Raw genomic sequence first — 18,267 nt, forward strand, 5'->3', positions numbered from 1 at the left:
CTTTCATATATTTATTTTTTTTCCTTTTTAGTAATGAAGTATCTATTCTTATTATACTAAAAATACACTCCTCCAATCCAATCTATTTTGCTCGCTTCAAAATAAAATAAGTTAAAAAAAGAAAAGAAAAGATAGAATGTTTGACCAAATGAAAGAAAAGAGAGAATGTTTAATTGGACAGAGATGGAAGAGAAAAATATTTGACTGATCACACCGTTCAAAAAAAAAATATTTGACTGATCAGAAATAAAAGAAAGAAAATTTAATTGAAGAGAGGGAATGTAATGAGGTTGAGTGTACTTGAAAGTTATTGATTTAAACATAATCCAATGGTGCAAAAATGATAGTAAAAGTATAAAGATTAAACTAACAATATAACTTGCCTCAAATTTATTTGGCTGTAAATTTAATAGCTAAAAATGTAATTAATTAATCTCGAAATAATATTACAATTGTTAGTCAAAAGCAGTATTATTGCTTGTCAAAAAACAATATCTATATAATAATATAAGTTACCAATATTTCAAATCCATAAAGTCATAATCTCCATAATCGGATTACCTTGTTCAACTCATGCCTTTTTTTTTTTTTTCTTCCTTAGTTTCCTTTTCCGTGGTCTTCAAGATGATACCTTTTCTCTATATATATATATTACAAGCCAGATGCATATTTGGATCATATATATATACATAGAACTCTAAAAGTATCTTTACTTTTAGTCTTCAAAATGCCAATTTCATGCTATGTTGCTCTCTTCCTTGCTCTTGCATCAGGTTTCTGTAATGCTTCTATTCATGATGACTCCAAGATTTCCCTTGTATTTAGAGGTGAAATCCACCTCCGTACTGAATTTGATATAGATGATAAGGCCTTGCAATTTGACTGTACCTCTGGAAGCTTTGGAGTAGGACCAGTTGCTAGTTATGAATGGTACGTTCACGTTAAGAGGGATGAATCATGCCATGTTACCCGGAGCATGTATCAGGCTGACTTCATTGCTTGGGATCGCAAGAATGTTTTACCTCATAATGGCGTTGTCTATTGGCGGCTCAATTCTGATGGTTTCTTTTATACTTATGATCCTAGTTTTCCTACATGGCAAAAAGGGCCTACTTGGAAACCCAGAACACTACAATGATGCTAATAATGCTATTGATATAATAATCGCTCATCCTACTTTTTTTTAACTCATTTCTTCATTTTCGTCTTTCATTGTCTACAAGTTGCTACCTTTCTCCAAATATATTACAAACGAAATGCAACATTCGCCTCATATCGTGTGTGTATCAAAAAGTCTAATATAAAATCATTAATAAACATCGCTTTCAAGTTTTAGTGTTTGAGTTGGATTAATTATATTACATGGAATTAGAGCCAATGACCAAATAATTACGAGTTAGAATCCTTAATTTTGGACCAAATAGTGGTAGTTCAGTTGGCGCATGGGAGCTGAGCAGGTGGGGGTGAGGGCATGTGTTTGAACCTCTCCAGTACCACTTTTGGGAGGAGTTTAAAGCCTTAATCCTGGATCCGCCCCGAATCGGACTAATCGCGGAGCGATGAAACGATGGAATATTTCCAAAAAAAAAAAAAGAATCCTTAATTTTGGATTAAAATAATTATTTACAAACTATCAATTCTCTTTATTTCAAGATAATGCTTAATATTTATTTTTTTAAAGGACATAGACTTATATTATTTGAGCCAAGCTATCTTATTTTATTATAAGAGAAACAGTTGCACAGTAAAAATCATGGTGGAAATGAAAGATTTTTCTAATTTAAATATTAAATAAAAAATAATAATTTTAACTAAAATCACTTTCAACAAACATTTTTTCCTTCAAAAGATCAATATCGACCTTGTATTACGTTGTTCGCTTGCTCTTGAATCTGGTTTCAGTAATACTTCTATTAACCCCAGGCATCGAGACAACCAAGTCATCGCTCTAGTTAATATATAAAAAAGTTTACCTATATATAGGGTTCACTTTCTCTGCAGTTATTGCAGATAAGTTATTTGCAGTAAGTCTAATACTACATTGTTTTGGGACAGAAATCATGGTGTTTTTGTAATTCTAATTTATTTCAGGGTTGTAATAGTCTTTATATTTATAATTTTTTAAGATTTCAATACCAAAACGACATCGTTTTGAGAATAAATACAAATAACTTATTTGCATTAACTGTATAAACATTTTTTCCATATATATATATATGAAAATGTTATATTTATAAACTTTTTATATATAAACTCTTACAAACTACACTATATATGACCGGTCATACTTCAATAAAGAATGTATGACCGATCAGACTTAGTGTAATTTGTAAAAAAAATTTATAAATAGATCATTTTCCATATATATATATATATATATATATATATATATATATATATATATATATATATATATAGTATTTTCCATAAATTGATGTTGAAACCGCAAATTCAACACAAATAAGCAAATCACAAACACGAACAAAATATTATACTCACATACTTTGGGTAATATTATAATACAGTACCATATTTCGTATAATAAATTTTAATATAAAAAATTCTTGCCAAATTCAATGCAAGAAAACGCTGGCTAAATTTAATATAGTAAATTTCTTGCTGAGCTTGGAAAAATAAAAAAACTGCTAATATTTTAGATTCAGTCAACTCCATATATAGTAACCCAATCTCCAAAAAAATACAATAAGAATAATATTAATGACACCGTAAAATCGTACCATGTTTTTTTTTTAAATTTTTTTAGTAAATATTGGGGGCAAAGCCCAAAAATCTTGCGGTGTTTAATTCGAAACTAGTCTGGAATAAAAATTGAAGAATCCATTTAATTTATGAATTAAAAATTTTGTTTAAAAGTTATAATATAATAATTTAATGGCTTTGAATATCATTATTTTGTTTGTCTGCAAATAGAAAAATAATCTAATTGAATTTGAATAGATTTAATTTTATTTTAGTTTTAATCGTTGCAGTTAGCTATTTTTCTTATATGAATTAAGTAATTTAACCTATTAAAGTAAAAATAACAAAGAAAATTACTAATGCAAAGTAAATTCAATTCCTTTTGCACACCAAAAAAAAAATTCAATTCCTTTTTAGGGGCGTTTGGTAAAGGAGAAAATTTTTTTACTAAGAAAATGCAATTATTAGGAATATGCTAGGAAAGTGAGTTTGGTGGAAAAGTTAAAAAAATATTGTTTGGTAAACCAAAATATTACTAAAAAAATTGGGTTAAATTTCCTGAGTTTTTTTGATTAAAGGTAAAATATTGATGAAAAAATAGGTTAAAATTACGAAATAACCCTTATAATTTTAAATCAGAACAACCCTTGCCTAAAACATTCTCCACTTAGTTGGTAATCCCAAAATATCACATTGGAAGTGGTATTTTGAAATAGTAATTTTCATCACAAAATGCACACGAATGACAAATCCTAGGCAATTTATTTCACTGGATTAATTTTTTTCAAACTTATACCAAACATGGTATTATTAGATACCCACCCACACTTCCCCAGCAATCCAAAAAAAAAAAAAAAAAAAAAACTCTTACCAAACATCCCCTTAATATTTGAAACATAAAAGTTAATTTATAAGTTAATTCAAAATCATTTTCCGAAAGTTCGAAAAAAATCATTTTCCTAATGAGTTATTAGTTTAATTTTTGAATTAAATCAATTCAATTTATTTGTTGAATAAACATATTAATCTGGACTTATTACATGCAAGATGGAGGCCCAATTGTTAAAAACCCAAAAGACCTAGAAGACCTTTGTGATATAGCTATAAAGACATACCATATCGCAACTGAGACAGATTACGCAGGATACTTGATCATCAAGCCGACATGACTTAGCTTGAAACAAACCATCATTGCCAAGATTAGTATTTGAGACAAATCTGGTGCTTATTCATCATAATGATAACAGTTTGACGTTGCATGTTCATACATTAGCAGTTTCGTTTTGTTTATGGGGCCACTTTTGCAGTAGCAATAGTATTTTTTGACAATAGTATAATATTAAGAATTCTCACTCCCATCTTTTGACAATTATATTGTTGAATATATTTATGGGTTTTATTAGTGTTATGTAACATAATGTAAGTGTTGTTTCTAACTCTCACATCAAAAGGGAGAGAGAAAATGGAATGATGAAAGAAAAAGAAAAACATGTGGACTCCACCTCTTTAATGTGTGTGTAGGAAAGTGAAGTTATATTATGTTAAATGATAAACATAAAACCCTATATTTATACGCAGCGTAGTTTTTTTTTTTTTTTCCTCTTATAATGAATAAAGGAAAAATATGAATTACCTACCTAGCTGTGTTTTGAAAGTTTCCTCTCGTAGTCGAATACTTACGGTTAAAAAACAACTTAACTTAGAATGGTTGTTTTGTTTTAAAAACACAGATATAACCTAAGCTGCCAATGTGGTAAAGTTTGTGAAGTATCATTATTTTTTCTTTTTCTTTTTTTGGAATAAACGATGTCTATGTCTATAAAAAAATCTATGACTCTAGGATTTCAAAAAAAATATTTGTTATGTCTTGTTTATTTTAAAAGTATTTTTTACAAAAACTAAAATTATTTAAATCTTTTAAAAAAATTGGTTTTTTTAAAAAATAAATTATTGAGTTCTACTTTTATTAGAAGTTAAAATTTTTAGTTTTCAAAAATAAATAAATTTTAATTTTTTTTTTAAACAGTCATCCAAGCATAATTTTTGTTGAGAAGTACTTTTTTTTTCTTTTCTGAAAAAAAAGCAACTTTAAGCCAATCCTCTTTCTTCTTCTTACTGTGAAATGAAACCTTGAAGACGCCGCCATTAGCGTCTCCGCAACTTCGAAGGCTCTTACTCCGATCCTTCCGTTCTCGTTCCTTCTCATGCATCTCTTCCTCTCCGATTCAACGCCCTCCTCTGTTTCCCCAACAACACTCTTCCAATCTCTCATTCCATTTCCAATCCCCAAGCCTTTTCACTCCACGTGCACTCTTCACAACAACACAATTCTCATCGTAACCCTTCATATAGGGGTTATTTTTGAAATTTCAAGGAGGGAGGGCCATGGCCTCCTAACCGCTCTGGGTCCGCCTATGATGCGTGGTGTGATGAAATAGAACGCCATTCCATGTTTAATCTTGAAATCGAAAGATTTTCATGATTGTAAATGGAAAGAAACATGAAATAACATTAATCGCCTAGAACAAAAATTTCAAGAGAGAAACATATCCTGTTTTTTAACCACACTACCTCAATTTTTCTTTTCTTTTTTTAAATTAGAATACTCAACATCTTCATATTTTGCGTACATAACAACTATATCTTACATGACACGGGACACGACACGTACTTGGACTTATTAATATTCAATAATATAACAGCAGATAAGTTATTTGCAATAAGTCCAATACGACATCATTTTGAATAGAAATCATGATGTTTTTGTAATTTTAATTTATTTCAAAGTTATTATAATCTTTATAATTATAATTTTTGAAATTTTCAATCCCATAACGACGTCGTTGTGAGAATAAATGTAGATAACTTATTTGCAGTAACTGAAAAATATTTTTCAGATATGTGTTATTATATTTTCAAATTAAATTTTTTTTATACATTTCACTATGATTTATTCGATATTCATTTTCAATTTTTATTATATCGGTAAAATATTGATAATTTTTTTATGATATATAATAAAATATCAAATATTATAAATGTCAGAACGTGTCATGATATCGGGTAGAGTTGGAGAGCTATGTAGCACTGATATCGACACGAGACACGTGACACGATACGACACGACACTTCGACATGTGACACGATACGACACGACACTCCGACACGTTAATTCTAAAAAATATTAGATTTTGACACGTTAGGACACGTTTTGATATTAAATAATATTTTTAATTTATGTAGTTTGTATTATATTTAATATTCAATAATTTAACAAAAAAATGAATCTAAACTTATAATATTCATAAATTTTGCAAAGAAACATAAGATATCCCAAATTTTTATATTAAACTCAATAAAATGGTAATCGTAATCCGACGAATCTAATAGTTGGAACAAAAAACTCTACGCAACGCAACCTTTGAACCTTTTTTTGAATTTCTATAATGCGTGTTGGAGTGTTGGGAAGTGTCCGAGTGTCCGAGAGTGTCGAGAAGTGTCGGACACGATACATTAGGATTTTTGAATTTCTGAAGTGTCGGTGCTTCATAGTTGGAGAATATCGGTCCAAGCTACCCAAACTTTATCAAAAAATATCCGAATTTATGTAACATTCAAGACGCCCAACAAACCTAAGATATCCATATGTAAGCTCATAAATACATGTATTCCATGAGAAAACAGCTGAAGGCAAAGTTCAGAAAAGCAAGAAGAAATTAATTTAGATGGAAGAATTTAAGGGATGATATCTAACCAGCAAAAAAGAACCAGTGCAATCAGACAGCAACTGCCATTTTCAAGCAAGATTACTAAGCTCAGAATGCCAAACAGTGGCAATTGCCAATTCAACATTATGACAAAAACATTTAAAGTGCAAGATCAATAACAGACTCAAGAAGCAAAATTTGCTACTCACTCTATTCCTCTGCAGGCAAATTTAGCTTATAGCGAAACTTCTTATTAGTTTTCCCTAGTTCAACAATCTCCTTAGCTTCTGAAATCATGGACTCACCCACCAGTTTATCCACCACAAGCTGCAGCAATGACACATCAACAATGCACCGAATGTTAAATATCTCCTTGGAAATTTCAAGGGCCATCTTCAAATCACCCTTCTCACACAGGAAAGGAACAAGAGTTGCAAAAGTCGCCTTATCAGGATCATAATCAGAGTTTGCTATTTCACCAAACCACTTCTTTGCTTCCCCCAAATCACCCTCATTCACAAAACCTTTTATCAAAGCATTGAAGCTAAATAGGTCAGGCTTGACACCCACCTTCTTCATTTCCTGAAAGAACTCAACAGCTTCACCCGTTTTCTTCTCCACAGCCAACCCCACCAACCTGGCATTGTAACTCCTGATATCAGGAACGACATTCTTCCCAGCCATTTCTCCCCACAGTTTCTCACCACACTCAAAACTACCCCTTGCGTACAACCCATCAAGCAGCGTATTAAACGTGATCAAATCGGGGTTCACCCCCTTTTGATCCATCTCCTTAAGCATTGCCAACGCGGAATCAAAAGAACCCATTTCACAGAGCGCCTTGATGACAGTGTTATACGACACCAAATCAGGCTCAATCGAGAGCTCATTGGGAAGATCCTTGAAAAGGCGTTCAACCACGTTGAACTTCCTGGAGTGGAGGTAAGCAGCCAAGAGGGCATTAAGAGAGAGCACGGTACGGCCACAATTTTTGTCAGGCATTTCGTCGAACATCTTGCGCGCATGTCTATGCATGCCGGTTTTACCATACAAGGTGATGAGGCGCGCCGAGAATCCCTCTTTGGACATGTCTGCGTACCTCTTCTGGTGTTCAAGGATGTCGCGGACCAACCGGAACCGCTTTGCGGCGGCCAGGCGGCGGACGGTATCCTCGTATATGCGGTTTTTGGTTCGGAAGCGATCAACGTCGGAAGCTTTCTTGAACTTGTCGACGAGGCGATTAAAGTTGTCTTCCTTGTACAGGTCCTGAGAAATTGACTTAATGCTTATGGTGGATTGTGTAGAGGTACACAAGTTCCGTTGAAGAACGCGATACATGCTGACTTGTTTTGTGTTCCAGTTTTCTCACTGAAACAATGAGAAACAATAATTGTCAAACAAGTTACAAGCTCTAGTTGGTGCGTCACCCTATATAATCGAGGAGCCGTTTTCTTTTTCTTTTCTTTCAAGAAGGTTCTAATGGTTGGGCTTGGAGCACCCTCTGTCGGCCCAACGGTTTTGGAAGATAGAGTTTTGAAGAATTTGGTGATTGTTTATTTAATTTATTATTAGTATGTATTAACACCTCAGAAGCAAATCTTGTTTTCACGCCCATATTGACGAGCTTACATGTTATATTCATATTTCGTGCTGCTGTTTCTTTGTTTGTGTATTTCTCAATGGGAAATGTTGTTTAGACCGAAACCAAATTTTACGAATTACCAATCAGTGAACATGATCATACTGAGTCATTTAGTTGTTTTACTAGACAAAACATAGGCACTTCCATTCCTTCTTTTTTTTTTTTTTTTTTGAGAATTAGTGTGTTCTTTCAACAATGTTATTTCGTTAGATTTACCATTATTTTTTGCAAAATCAATATAATTCTTGTGCTATTTTTGTCAACTCCATGGCTTGTTAATTTAGATTTTTACTCCAAAATCAATTCTCAATGTTTTGTTAAACTTTTTTTATTTGAATCCTGCCGGTGGTTTATAGACTTACCTTCTCCTGTGATATGTTGAATCTATGTCATACCCAAGTTTTTGAGCCAAGCTTTGCCAAAAATGAGTTAAGAGTAATAATGCTAGACACGAATCACATTGATACTTTTTTTTTTTGGTAAGCAATCACATTGATACTTTATTTAAATAAAATCAATGCTAGACAAGAATCACGTTGTTACTTTATTTAAATAACTCGGGAATAGAGAGCAATTTTAACATGTGATAAAAAGTTTCCAGATATGATTGTGAACATTCAAGGTCACCAATTCACCACTGATCTTTGGATGGTTGAACTAAGTGACTTGCAAATAATTTTGGACATGCTGTGGCTCTTCCAACTTGTCGTGTTACTCATGACTACTCTATAGAGTTCATTTGGCAAAGAAAACCTATCATTTTGCAGGCCGCACAACAAGCAGGTGACAGGAAATAGAAGGAAGCTGAGTTGGGAGTGTGACTCACATTGTCGTTGAGCAAGTTCAAGAGAATTCTAACGAGGTGATCCCAAATTTAGTAGTTTTAAAAGATGTGGATCATTCTTCCTTGTGGAAGGTTCTGGTTGAACACAATGGCATTTTTTTGATTCCTCGTTTGTTACCATCATCAATTAGAGGCATGGATCACAACATCGAACTAGTGGCTGGGTTCAAATCGATAGGGGAGGTTAACGAAACAGGGGCATTTGGTCCAGCTCACGAAGACTTGAGTTTATATGTCTAAAATTAGTTATTGGAATTAGGTTTGAACTTGTATAAAAACTCGTTTAATAAAAAGTCCTCAAACTTCAATTCAAAAGCCCGACCTTAAAGCCTCTCAGGCTGGCCTAGTATATTAATATTTATTTATATTTTATATTTTTTATACTACTCATATGATATGAACCTCACCAAGAATTGTGAGACCCAAGACTAATATAGTAAGGATCGTTTCTATAATCAGAAATTTAAATAAGAAATAAAGAACCTTGACCCATTATCTGTGGAAGATAAAAACCGAAGGTATATAAGAAGGATAAAGATGCCACTCTCTAAAAAGAAGAAAGTGAATGATAAGTCTGGTTTGAATGCCACAAGGACAAGATTCTTGATAAATTCAGAGTTCTAGATAAGAACCAAAGAGAAGAAACTTCTCTATTGATATTATAACTTCAAAGTCTGTTTACAAAGGCCTTAATCCCTCCTATTTATATTAAAAGTCTATCTTGAAAAATCTCTCCAAAAATAGGAAAAGACACATCACTTGAAAAAAGAAACATCACTAAGACACATCACTTGGGAAAAAGACAAAATAAACCCACTAAATTATTATTACATTGATAATATCAACTTCACTAAGCTTTTATTGCTTTGATGCTAATAATTCCACTCAACTTCCCTTGCATTGACGACATTGACTAAATTCTGATTATGATTTGATTTGGACTTGATGTCTTCATGATTAGTCCACAGTTCTTGAATCAGCTCACTAAGAGCTTCCTTAAACTTCTTGGCCTTGATCTTGTGATTGGCCTATTTGGCAATTGTAATGGATCATTTGGTATTGTCTCCTTATTCATATCATCATAATAGCTCTTTCTCTCTCCTCAACCCATTTCACCCTCATTTTATTGGTTAAACAGACTTTTTGAATGATTTTGTTCTATATTATGTTGTTTGGATATATATTGAATTTTTGAATCTTTGTGGAATTATTAATATTGTTGATCGTATATTTTGTTAGGATAAATTTTTGTTGTCTTATTTTTTTAACAGGCTAAACTAGGCTTTTAGTTTTTGTAAATAAGTCAGGCCACGAGCCGATAATTATATTCAGATTAGGTAACAGGCTAGACAAGGCTGACACATTTAAATACAGACTTGGCCTTTTAAGACCAAAGTCTGGCCCGACTTGACACGTTAACACCCCTCCAAATCGGTTAAGGTTAAGCCGTACAGGTATCCCCACCATAAAAAAGAAGAGATACAAAAGTAAGTTTCTGATATGTTATTTTCGGGGTTCAATCAACACAGTTACAGTTCTTTTTCGTCACCCATTCTACTTGTAAAAAACAAGACAATATGTGGAGAATGTGCATAGACTATCGCGCCTTAAACTCTATTACCGTTGAAGATGATTTTCTCATTCCCACAATTAATGAATTATTAGACGAGTTGCATGGTGCTTCAATTTTTAGCAAACTGGATTTAAGATCCGGTTATCATCAAATTCGTATGAAACTCGAAGATGTACCCAAAATGACATTGAAGACATAAAGATTACTATGAGTATTATTTCATGCCTTTGGCTCACAAAATGCTCCAGCAACCTTTCAAGTTGCAATGGACACGATTTTTTAGCTATACCTCCCCAAGTTTATCGTGTTAGTTTTTAATGATGTACTTGTTTATAGTTCATCTACGGAGGAACAACTTCATCATTTGAATGTGACATTAAATTATCTCTGTAAAGAACTACTTCAACTCAAAAGCTTAAGTTGTTGAGTGAAGGCCCATCAATAGCTTATATACTTATCTAACACGCCCCCTCATGCGAGAGCCTATTGGGCATGAAGGATGGATAATGCACAGGCCCACCTACCTATACTAAGAAATTTCATAAGAGAAAGTGGGGGCGGTGAAGATCAAATTCAGGACATGAGGCTCTGATACCGTGTAAAGAATCAATTCAATCCAAAAGTTTAAGTTGTTGAGTAAAGACCCATCAATGGTTTATATACTTCTCTAACAATCTCAGTGCAAATTCATTCTTTGTAAAACTGAGCCAGTGTGAATTTGGGGTAAATGAGATTTCTTATATGGGGCATGTTGTTACTACCCAAAGAGTGAGAGTTGTTCCTAAAAAGATTGCAATGATGATGGAGTGGCATGTTCCTTGCTCGAGCAAGCAATTTAGAGCCTTTCTCGAGCTAACGAGGTACTACAGGAGAGTTGTCCTTAACTACGCCTCAATTGCTCGTCGAATAACTGATTAATTAAGCAATGAGAAATAGTTTGTTTTAGAAGATGCAACGATGGCTTTTCAGCAGTTAAAACAAGCTATGTCTAGCACTCCAATTCTAAGGTTGTCGAATTTCTCTTCACTTTTTGTTGTGGAGTCAGAAGCATTGAATTTTAGAGTGGGAGCGAAATTACTTCAATAAGGTAAACCACAAGCATTTTTTTAGCAAAAAGCTAGGATTAAGTTGACCATAGCTTCAGCTTATGTACATGAGACATGCATTTACGAAAGCCATAAAAAATGGCATCACTAGCTCTTAGGTTCCTATTTTGTAGTAAGAACGAATCCTCAAAGTCTGAAGGAACTTTTAACTCAGACAACGGAGCAATATAAGTACATGTGAAAACTGATGGTGTATAACTTTACTATTAAATATAATCATGGTGCTTTGAATGTGGTGGCAGATTCTCTGTTGAGGCAACTTGATGAGGCAAGTCCCGAGTCATTACTATCCTTGTTGTCTAAACCTTCCTTCGATATTATTTCACGCATAAAAAGGAGACTGCTTCTGACCAGGAGTTAGTTTGATTACATAGTGAATTGACCATAACTTCTTTATTAGATCCTTTATTCACATCGAAAGATGGCATGTTGTTTCATAAAGGTTATTTTGTTCTTGGGTCCCAGTCACCTTTAAAAGTCGTGCTAATTGGTGAGGCCCACCGTACACCTTGGGGGAGGGGGTCATGTAGGGATATTTTGTACTTTTATATGATTGTCCTCTTATTTCTTTTGGAGGCACATGCAAATAGAAGTTAAGGAATTTTTCGCACATTGTACACTTTATCAACGTGTAAGGGCATCAACTCAAGCTCCCATGGGTTTATTGAAAATCTTTACAATTTCATAGAAGGTATTCAATGATCTCACCTTAGATACTATCCAATTTGTTTTCTACGATTCTTGTGGTTGTCGACTGACTGACGAAGTATGATCACTTTGGACCTTTACTATCGAGTTATATAGTGGTGACAGTAGCTCACCTTTTTTGCAATACGGTGGCAAAGTTGTTGGGATTTTCCTCCTTAATGATGCACAAGGCTCAATGTTGGTGAGTGGGGGGCTCAAGAAACCCTAATTCCCACTTTTGATATTCTAAAATCTTCCCTCCTCTACTATATATACTTGTGTTACATGAGAGGTTAGGGTTAGACACTTTGACATAATTTTGAAAGCACCTCTTAGAAGCTTGAGTATTAGACCTCCTTAAGGAAGTTTGAGAGAATACCACCATTATATGTGAGATTTGAGTGTACCACCATTATTGGTGAAGGGTGATATATTGTACCTATTATTTTCATAGTGAAAGTTTGATTATGAATTAGTGTCCTGTGAGTTTTTACTTCTTCACTTTGGATAAGGTTTTTCTCATGTTAAACAACTTCACTGTGTTCTTCTCTATCTCTCTCCTCTGCAAATTTAACATTTTTGCTTTGCGGGCCGACTGGGTGACTCGGGTCAACCTCTAATTGTGTGTGCCGAGCTTTGAGCTCGACGTCCAACTTGCAAACGCTTCAGTGCCGAGTTTGAGCGAACTGAGTTCCCAACAAAAGCGACATGGTTTTCCTTGCTTGTTGGTATTGAATTGAGACCCTATTTTCTAAATAAAGTTTTGGCGCAAGTTATTTCAACTTAGTCGTACTAAGCTACACGCTAGTAATGTTTAGCTGCCCCAATTGAACGACTATAAAGAAGTTATAAATCGGTACGTTGAACAGCACCTTAGAGCCTTTTGCTCAGAGCAAAATAATAAACGGTCTTCATAGTTAAGTTGGAAGGAACTTCATTACAATACCATTTTTCACCCTTCAATAACATGTCCTCATTCGAGACACTCTATTGGAAGGCACAATTTTAATTCCAACGTATCCACGAGGGCTGATGAAGGTTAAGACCGTGGATTCCTTGCTCCAAAAGCAAAATTAAGCACTAGCTAGTCTCAAGTTGCATTTGTAAAGAGCATACAATCGCATGAAGATGCAGGCAAATCGTTGTCGCCGCAATTGCTCGACCAATGTTGACGATTTAGTTCTTGTTCGTCTATAGTTATGCATACTGACAATTGTCAGATGCCAGGAGAGAAAATCATAAACTAGCCAAAGAGTGCTTTGCACCATTTTTTATTCAACGCGTTATTATGTTGCACCGATACTGACACAGGACACAACATGATACTTTGACACATAAATTTTAAAAATTGTTAGATTTCGACACGTTAGGACACATTTTGATATTTAATAATATTTTTAATTTATGTAGTGTATATTATATTTAGTATTCAATAATTTAATCAAAAAATGAAGTTAAACTTATAATACCCATCAATTTTGCAAAAAAAGATTAAGATATCACGAATATTTATATTAAACTCAATAAAATGATAATCATAATCCAATCTTTGAATCCTTTTTGAGTCTTTGCAACGCGTTTTGGAGTGTCGGGTAGTGTCAAAAAGTATCAGACATAACACGTCAAATTTTTTGAAGTGTCGGTACATCATAGGTAGTCGACGCTTGTTAGTGATCGAATATTGAATTATTTATACAAAAAAAAATTGGGTTTAGTGTTTGTCATTTTAAATGATATAAGTTATGTCATTTTAGGAGAGAAACAGACACTTTTTTAATTTTAAATTTAAATAATTTTTTTTTCTGTGTCTATCTGTCTCTTAAAAGGACAGAGTGTTATGTCATTTAAAATGACAAACACTTTTCCCAAAAAAATTCTTGATAAAAGAAAAGGATAAAACATCAACCACAACATCTATCTCATTATCACTCAAATATCTCAGCCCATAAAGTTATCCGCAACTTTTGATACCATAGGTAACCACTCTATAATTTCACATAATTTCATTTGATTTTTGTTATCTCATTCAATTTCTTCTTTTGCTTGTAATTTTTTTTATGTGTTTTATTATTCCTAATTAATTGAAGGCTGAAAAATAAATTTAGCATAACATTAAAGTCAAAAGAACTCAAAATAGGTGGTGTACTTTAGTACAAAATAAAGTAAAAGCCTTTATCATGAGAAAATACTATTAATTTTGTATGTAGAATTCTTTGGAATAGGATGAATTTTGATCAAACCCTTTAAAAAAATAAAACTTAACAAAATTATTTTTTTAATGTATGTTATATTGCATTTTAAGTGCTTTTATTTATAATATGATATTATTTATTTTTGGCCCCATCATAAAAAGTTTTGCATATGCCAGTGCCACTGGTGGGTAGGGTCGGCAAAACGGGCTCGGCCCAGCAGGTTGACCCGTCCTGCCCGCCAAACTGAGTGAGGCGGGCTAGGTTTCACAACTCACTCTCATAAGTGAGATGGGGCGGGCTAACTTATTTTTTGACGGGTTGATGGCGGGACGAGACGGGTTAGTATAAAACAGATTCGGGCCGGCGGGCAAAGTTTTTCAGTTCACTCTCAAAAATAAGACAGGTGGGGCGGGGAGGGAACAGACTGGGCCATCCACTTTGCCACTTCTACTGGTCAGCATAATATTACGTGTAACACCCTTGTGTTCTGGAAGGTAGTTAATGGGAAATGTAAATAGGGAGATGACGTGTTACATGTAACACGAGCTCATTTTTAGTACGAGAGTAATATATACTACTGCCATTCATAGTCAAACACTTGTATTTAAGATAATATTTTTCTCTCTTCCATGTCATAAATCAACATTGGTTTTGGTTTTTATTGGACGGATGTATGAAAAAATAGGTGGGACGAGAGTATAGTAGAAATTTCCGTGTAACACCCTTGGAGGCTCGACGTTGTATGCACGCATGAAATAAGTTTTGTTGAGTTACTCTCTTTCCGAGTTAGTTACAAGTTCGTACTGTAACACAATATCATGGTTTAAATCTCAGTTATTTATTGATAAATTAACTATCAACAATTAAAAATGACCATTTTTATTTTTTTAGAACTTTGTTATTAAAACAATTAATTTATTAATCAATTATTGAAGATATAATCATATTAAATATAGATATAAGGTGATCATGATCAAGTAGTTCTTACGATATGGTTGTACTAAATATTAGGGAAATTTTTTTTGGGAGGAAAGGATATTAAATATGTGGCCCTGCTCTATCATCCTCACTCAATTGTGCTTTTGCAGTCAACAAAACCAATTGCCAAAGGCCTTACAAAATCACTTAAAATTCCAAAAGAACAAAGTTTATTTGCTCTGTTGTGCACAAACTTCATGAATAAATCTACAATCAAATATTATCCACAACAACATTGCATTCACTTCCTCTTTGCAAGTCTCTATGTACTGTTGCAGTTATATCAAAAGGGAACAAATATACCAAGAATGAAGCAACAAACTGAGCTAAAATATCCATGTTCACTTCCAGCATTTTTGCTTATACAAATGTGGTGGAAGTGAAAGGTCACCTAATCTGCATTCATTCATCAATTACTTTATGATGTGGTGGTAATAAGTTGCAAGAAGGAAGTTAGGAAAGACAGATGAATTTGATGCTGCAAAGTTAATGTACGAGTTCGTTTCTTTAATTAACTAAATGAATCTCCTACATAACTACCATTAGCAATCTTGGTGCATTTACTTTCTACAGGAATTGTTGGGGTAACCAAAATTTATGGGGATAAACTGTGGAACAAGATGTCACCTAGAAGAAGAGGGGAAGGTTCAAGAATTTGTTGCTGGAGGCCATGAATACTTTTGGCATTGAGTTGATTGACACCAATGTTGCGACCACTAAAGGAGCATTTCTCATCAGGTGACTCTTGGAAAAATAAGAATCTCTAACTAGCTTCTTTACAAATATTAATTACAATATCACAAGAAGAGAGTAGTTTACGCTGTATGCTATCAAACCCATTAGAAGATACTCATCTTTCTATTATGGCGTGCAAATGTGGGTAGTAAGATCCTTTCCCCTCTCTTCCCCTTCCAAAAATACCCCATATTTCATATCAGTGAACATCAGCCAAAATTGGACACTAGTATAAGTACCAGGAATTTATTAGCCGGATAAGAAAAAGCTTTACTTTTAAAACATTCAAAAAGATTATACAGAGTGAAAAAACCAGAACAGTTTCAATTTAGACTTATATAGCTTATTTAATCTTTCATTTGTCTCTGCAGATTAATTATATAAGTTTAATAGCCAAAAAAATGGAGCAGGTGGTTGCTCCTGTTTAAGTTTTCTTTTATAATATGGTAGTCCTTATAAATTAATTTGATCTCTCAAAGTTCAAATTCCCTACATTTTTAGCCCTTGTTATCTAAATAATGAAGGTGAATCGTCTCTGAACTAGACTCAATGGAAAGACTAAAATATTGAAAATTTGAAATTCGAAAAATAAAATTAATGGACTTAATATATAACAAGTACATCTTTCAAGAATTAAATACAGCTTCAGCCTAAAATTTTAAAGTTGATCTTAATGGGCAAAAGGGAAAAGATAACGCTGATTATCTTGTGAGTTAATGAAATTATTGGATGGCATTATATAGTTTTTGGGTTGCACATTTCTCCACATAATTCTGTCTAAAGGAAAAAAAAAAAGAACCCAAAAAAGAGAAAATAAGAAGCCATCCTTTCAGACAAACAAACAATCTTTCATCTCTGATCTTGAAATCCAATACCCTTCCTTCCACCTATCTGAAGTGAAAGACCTGCACACCACATTCAATTTCGAAATCAAAACTCTTCTCTACATATAGAAAAGAATCCAAAAAAGAAAGAAAGAAAACAGCAATGAGAACATAAGCACATTAGTCAATGTTTGGCATCCTGAAAAATGATGGGTGAAATGAAATTTGCAAGCTTATGTTTAATTTGGGACTTATTTTCAAAACCCATAATTGAAAATTGCAATGAATTCAGGAAAAGTCATCATTTATCAATGAAAGCCAACCACATATTCAAAAACCATAATTGAAAGTTCCAATGAATTTGGGGCAAATCATCATTTATCAATGAATGCCAGCTAATAAAAGAGAGAAAGAGTGTAAAATAGGTACCTTGAGACCTACAAATTGGGGGGTCTTCAAAACGAGAGACAGAGAGATGTTTGTAGGCAAGACCAATATCAATAAGAATGAGTCCCGAACATGGATCAGTCACTATGATATCCTTCACAGGTAGCCACAAGAAAAGTTCTTCCCTTGACATACCCTCCAACACCTTGAGCTGCCCATAACTAAGGTTAGCCCTCACAACACTATCAAAGAACACTGTTGTTTCATACTGAGCCAAGCATGGACGATCCAAGTTCACCTCCAAACGACCCGTTTGGTCCAAATTGAATGACTTGACACTCTGAGGGAAGAGTCCAGCTGGCAAGCCATGGTCGTGAAGGACCTCGTGAATAGAAGAAGATTCACCGGTCACTATGAGAGGAAGAACAAGAAAAAGAAGAAGAAAAGAGAGTATAGGAACTGAAAATTTGGGTGTCAGACACATGGTGTGGCAAGGAGGAAAACTATGATCTGGGGAAAGAGCAGAGATCCTCTCAATGCTTTTTGAGGATTTTAAGGTTTTGAGTTTTATGTTTGAACACTGATGTGATGTGTCTGAAATGAGGTGTGAGAGTCACTTAGCGGCGGTGTTTACTAGATCTGAGTTGGCATAATTAGAGATCGAGAAGACCATATTACCCTTGTTTTGGAATCTAGGAGTGAGGAAATGAAACCGGCAAGCACATGGATTTGAACATCCAAAATTGGTAAGAAAATAAAATAAAAGCTGGTAGGTGATGATAAAGGATATTAAAACTATATAATAATAATAATAATAATGGGTTCGCTCGATAAGTTATATGCAGTAAGCCCAATACAATGTTGTTTTGGAGCGGAAATCATTGTGTTTTTG

The 18,267-nt window shown here is 33.7% G+C and overlaps 2 protein-coding genes across 2 annotated transcripts; both read right to left on the reverse strand.

The window, feature by feature from the left end:
* Window positions 1-6,192: 6,192 nt before the first annotated feature.
* On the reverse strand, window positions 6,193-7,798 carry LOC133283553 (small ribosomal subunit protein mS78 (rPPR3a)). The gene has a single exon (XM_061480423.1). The coding sequence runs from the start codon at window positions 7,743-7,745 to the stop codon at window positions 6,618-6,620; it is 1,128 nt and encodes a 375-aa protein (XP_061336407.1). The 5' UTR covers window positions 7,746-7,798; the 3' UTR covers window positions 6,193-6,617.
* A 9,174-nt stretch (window positions 7,799-16,972) lies between these two features.
* Window positions 16,973-17,903, reverse strand: LOC133283581 (uncharacterized). The gene is made up of 2 exons (XM_061480461.1): window positions 17,418-17,903; window positions 16,973-17,069 (listed from the first exon to the last, which is right to left on the reverse strand). The coding sequence occupies exons 1-2, from the start codon at window positions 17,857-17,859 to the stop codon at window positions 17,014-17,016; spliced, it is 498 nt and encodes a 165-aa protein (XP_061336445.1). The 5' UTR covers window positions 17,860-17,903; the 3' UTR covers window positions 16,973-17,013.
* Window positions 17,904-18,267: the final 364 nt, after the last annotated feature.

The sequence above is a fragment of the Gastrolobium bilobum genome, unplaced genomic scaffold (assembly GCF_033153095.1).
Source record: "Gastrolobium bilobum isolate Gb01-03AN ecotype WA unplaced genomic scaffold, APGP_CSIRO_Gbil_v1 utg9509, whole genome shotgun sequence".
NCBI classification, from domain to species: domain Eukaryota; kingdom Viridiplantae; phylum Streptophyta; class Magnoliopsida; order Fabales; family Fabaceae; genus Gastrolobium; species Gastrolobium bilobum.